The sequence below is a fragment of the Euprymna scolopes genome, chromosome 25 (assembly GCF_053919585.1).
Source record: "Euprymna scolopes isolate OS-2025 chromosome 25, ASM5391958v1, whole genome shotgun sequence".
NCBI classification, from domain to species: domain Eukaryota; kingdom Metazoa; phylum Mollusca; class Cephalopoda; order Sepiida; family Sepiolidae; genus Euprymna; species Euprymna scolopes.
In genome coordinates this window covers 35,786,180-35,790,865 of record NC_136506.1, presented here as the reverse complement: position 1 = coordinate 35,790,865, position 4,686 = coordinate 35,786,180, and the positions used below count along the sequence as shown (strand labels likewise).

At 41.6% G+C, this 4,686-nt stretch overlaps 1 protein-coding gene across 1 annotated transcript; it reads right to left on the bottom strand.

The window, feature by feature from the left end:
- Nucleotides 1-2,899: 2,899 nt before the first annotated feature.
- Nucleotides 2,900-4,372, bottom strand: LOC145247164 (uncharacterized). The gene has a single exon (XM_080108803.1). The coding sequence runs from the start codon at nucleotides 4,370-4,372 to the stop codon at nucleotides 2,900-2,902; it is 1,473 nt and encodes a 490-aa protein (XP_079964929.1).
- Between the last annotated feature and the right edge of the window lie 314 nt (nucleotides 4,373-4,686).

Genomic DNA, 4,686 nt, shown 5'->3' with positions numbered 1-4,686 from the left:
CAAACCCGAACCCTTGAGATTAATAGGCTGATGACTTCCCGCCAGACTACGATCGCAGAGAAGTGAGAATGTGTGAAATAAAATGATGAAAAAGTGATATGAGAGGTGCTGGTTTAATGAGGTCAAACATCACGCCACAGTGAATGAAAAGTGGCAGGTGCGTGCGGAATTTAATGCTGCCCTTAATTTTACTGCGGGATAGTCCTTTTGGGTTTGTTTCTTTAACCAACTTTGTATGGTTTTGTTTCCTCAACGTGTTGGGGAAAACCAGCTACCGCTTTATTAGGGGGAGTGTCCAAATGAAAGCAATTGCCTGATATGACGGTGAAAACCGACATTGACCAAACATCCATCGCTCTCTGGATGTTCCCGGCCCGTGGGCCGAGAACTGCTGTACGATGCAGTTTCGCTTTTTTTTTATATACTGAAAAGCGAAACAAAGATGTAGCGATCGAAAAAAATCTCGAAAATAGCGCGTAAAAGTCGGGCAAATGAAAGATAGACACGATCCCTGTTCTTACCTCATAGATATTATGAGTTAGACAGTATTTATAAAGTTTTAAGAAGGAGTGACCTGACCGAGCGCCACCTTTGGCGGACATACACAAAAAATGCACACACACACACACACACACACACACACATTTTCGCTTTTATATAATAGATTTCGTGTTTGGACATTAGTTACAAATTTGGGTTGTTCTCATAGCAAAACCAGGATACATATATTTCTGCATCTCTTGGCGGTTCAGATGTGAACGTAATGATCTCTTTTGAAATGAATCAACTTATGCTTACATATATATATATATATATATATATATATATATATATATATATATTGTGATATATTTATTAAAATGTACAATAAATTATTTTATTGATTTTTAGCCGAGAGGAGATATATTTTCAGTATATTTTATTCACTGGACCATTTTTTCGCGCCAAAAGGATTCAATTAACGTCTGCTCGGTCACATTTTGTAAACAAAACAGAAGAAAAAAGGGGAGGAGGAGGTCTGCGAACAGGAGGAGAAGGGAGAGACAGAGATACTCTGAACGAAGAGTGTAAAAGGAAAGAGAAAAGAAAGATAGGTAGAAATAAGAGAGAGAAACTGTGTAGAGAAAGAGAGAGGTAGATCGTATATATAGAGAGAGGGGCCTGCAAACAGTTGTCAGCAGACAGTGGAGCCTCGCGCTTCAAAGCGATAAGACGTAAGTCAACGAAGGTCGGGTTGGCGAAGCCAGCGAAAGGCGACGACGTGGTAGCAGGTCGCGGAGGTAAATATCAACGATGTCAACCGATGATCAGCGGTCAAAGTTAGAATATTGACCGAATAAAAGAATGAACTCAGCGAAGGTAGGAATCATAGATCAGTGAAACTGTTACTGTAAATCAAGGACTTCGATGAGCTTCGGAAAACAAATACTTGGAGTAATTAACACGCATGCGCGTAATGAAACATAAATCATCCGAAGGACAAAAATATGAAAATTAACCTGCGTGCGTGTAATCAAACATAAACAAGTTACATGAAAGAAATCTATATTTAAAAAAAAAGGAGACGAAAGAAAGATCGCATTTCCAAGGACATTAAGTGAGTTTTTCAATCAAAACTTTCATTTCTCCAACATCTCTCTCTCACCCTGTATCTAATTGAGCAGAAGATTTCTTGTTTTATGTGAACATTGACTGTTAATATATTTTTCTCTCGGTAGGGTTTGAAATATTTAATTTAGTTAGGCATATTTAATTTTCTTTTCTTTTCTTGAATTTTATTTTATTTTATTATATAAATAAAAGTTTGTTAATTTTCGATGATATTTGTCTTCGTTATTTCTTATGTGATTTCGTTGTCCAGTACATTTCATTTTATTGTTGTCTTCGGGACGGTTGTCCCATTCCCTTAATACATTATCAAGGAAGCTGGGAAACTATTATTTTTTATATATATATTTCGTTACGTCACCCATCTCTACCGTCCCCAGTAGGATTGGGTTACGCCGTAACAATATATATATATATATATATATATATATATATATATATATATATATATATATATATATATATATATATATATATTAGTATTGGGACGTTTAATCGGAATCGGGAATCGGAAAAATCGGAATTATTTGGGGTATCGGAATTGGTATCGTAATCGGTAAAATTATAGCCTAATTTCCGTAGTCCGACCATGGAGAAGAAGTTGAGAAGAGCCCTTGTGATTTTCTCAGCAGATATGTTCCTGAGCAGGACTGCTTCTGGAAATCTGGTAGATGCGCAGAGGATAGTGAATATATACTGATTTCCTCGTTTGGTCTTAGGAAGTGGACCCACGCAGTCGATTAAAACGCGGCAAAATGGTTCTTCAAAAGCGGGTATAGGATGTAGGGGGGCGATTGGTATCTTCTGATTCGGCTTGCCTGCCATCTGGCAGGTGTGGCAAGTTCGGCAAAAGTTGGATACATCTTTGCAAACTCCAGGCCAGTAAAAGTGTTTGGTGATCCAATCATAGGTTTTACGGACGCCTAAGTGGCCTCCCAAGGGGGTTTTGTGCGCTATTTCCAACACTTCGGCCCTACGTGCCTTTGGTAACACTAGTTGGTATATCACCGCCCAGTCTTCGTGAGCTGGGGATTGCGGGGGTCTCCATTTCCTCATCAGTACACCATTTTAAATAAAATATCCAGAGGGTATTTTTTCTAGTTCTTCTTTGGGCAGTGTTTCTTCGAAGAGGGGGTAAATCCCATCATCCTTCCACTGTTCTTGTATGATCAGTTGCCGCGAAGCGGGAACTTGTAGGGAGGTTTCGTAGGTATAGGTATTATTTGGATCTGTGGGTGGCGAGTTGAGCTTCCCCTCAAGATTCATGAATGATTTCGATAGGTCGATTTCCTCATCTTCCCTGGACCGATCTTTTGCCTCTAACCTTTCCTCTGCTGTTCTCTTTGCGGACTGGGCACACGCTACTGGTTACTGCACACGCTGGGAAGATGCCGGGGTGTTGTTCCTCTATCATCTCAGTGTTTTCTGAAGTGTTTGGCTCCACCATCACTCTCGGGTGGGGAACAACTCTTTCGCCGGCTAGATCATTCCCGAGTAACATCGAGATACCCTTCATGGGTAGGCTATCGACTACGCCTACTTCCACCAGACCACGTACTATGTTCGAATCAAGAGAGACTCGGTGGATCGGTACATTAATATACCTTCCCCCAATTCCGCGAATTATGACGGATTCTCCTGTCGCCGTCTGTGACTCGCATGGCATACTCTGTTTTAAAACCAGCGATTGGGTTGCTCCAGTGTCGCGAAGGATTTTTACTTTCCGCCAATTCGTATGGTCAGTTATCGGATATATCAGACCATCCGACACAAATGGTTGGAATTCCTCCCTGATTTTATCGCCGTCGTTCTCTGCAGGGGGTTGGTAGGTGGTGATAAAGCCTTGCGGTTTACCAAGTGGTCTTTTCATCGAGTTCACATTTTCCCTTGCGGGGCAGTTCATTGCAATATGTCCAACCTTCCTGCAATAATAGCACGTTACAGGCCTATGTGTCTTTGTCATTTGATAGGTGGGTGGTGGGATCGAGTTGTTTGGGGATCTGTTTCTGATGTCAGGGGGTCGATATATCTTACTGTCTGGACTATGCCCTAAGCTGTGGGTAACGCTACTTGTTTTCCGGGAGTTCAAGCGGGTCTCGGATAATTTTAGGGGTTTATTTCCCTCGCATGCATGCGTCAGGGCGTACTCGTCGGCAAGAATCGCCATTTCGTATGTTGTGTCGATCCGCCTCTCGTCCAGGAATAATTTTAGTTCACTAGGGAGGCAGCGCTTGAACTCCTCCATCAAGATCATTTGACGGAGTTTTTCGTAATCAAAGGTGACATCTTTAGCCGAGGTCCACCTATTGAAATGAGTTTCTTTCTGACGGAAGAATTCGACGTACGTATGGTCTTCTTCCTTTTGGCATGACCGAAATCGTTGCCGATATGCCTCAGGCACTAACTCGTAATTATGGAGGATGGCACGTTTCAGGCGGTCGTAGTCGGTGCAATCTGCTAAAGATAGGGAGGTATATACTTCCTGTGCTTTTCCTTTCAGCGCCGTCTGTAGCAGCATCGGCCATGCATCCCTGGGCCATTTAGCGCTCAAAGCTATCTTCTCAAAATGTAGGAAATACCCGTCCACATTTTCTTCGTGGAACGTCGGCACGAGCCGGATATTTCTGGGGATGTCGAATTCTTCCCTTCTTTCCTGACGGGGTTCAGGTCTGCTCTCTGTCAAAATCCGCAACACGGACTCGTCCACTAGGTCATTATCGACCAAATGTTCCGTCACTATCTCAATTAGTTTGGCTTTCCGCATACCCGGTCTGTAGTCAACTCATACTCTCTCGCTATCGATAATATGTCATCTTTTTTCATTTTGCACAGTTCTTCAAATGACGGTAACTCTAGGAATGCTTGAACCAGTGCCATCTTTTTTTTTTTTTTTTTTTAACACCTCTTGTTACTTTAAATGTGTCCACTGTCTAGTGTCTTTGGAGAAGTTACGACCCGATATGTCTAGGGGTAAAAGTCGTAACACAAAATATAAAAAAATTATTTAAAAGAAATTAGTTTTCCCGGGTTTTTAGGTACGGGAGGGATATATCCATTTTCTCGAAAGACAATGTCGCT

What these genes read in the sequence shown, in the direction of transcription:
- LOC145247164 (XM_080108803.1), bottom strand. Translation starts at nt 4,372, where the DNA reads ATGCGGAAAGCCAAACTAATTGAGATAGTGACGGAACATTTGGTCGAT.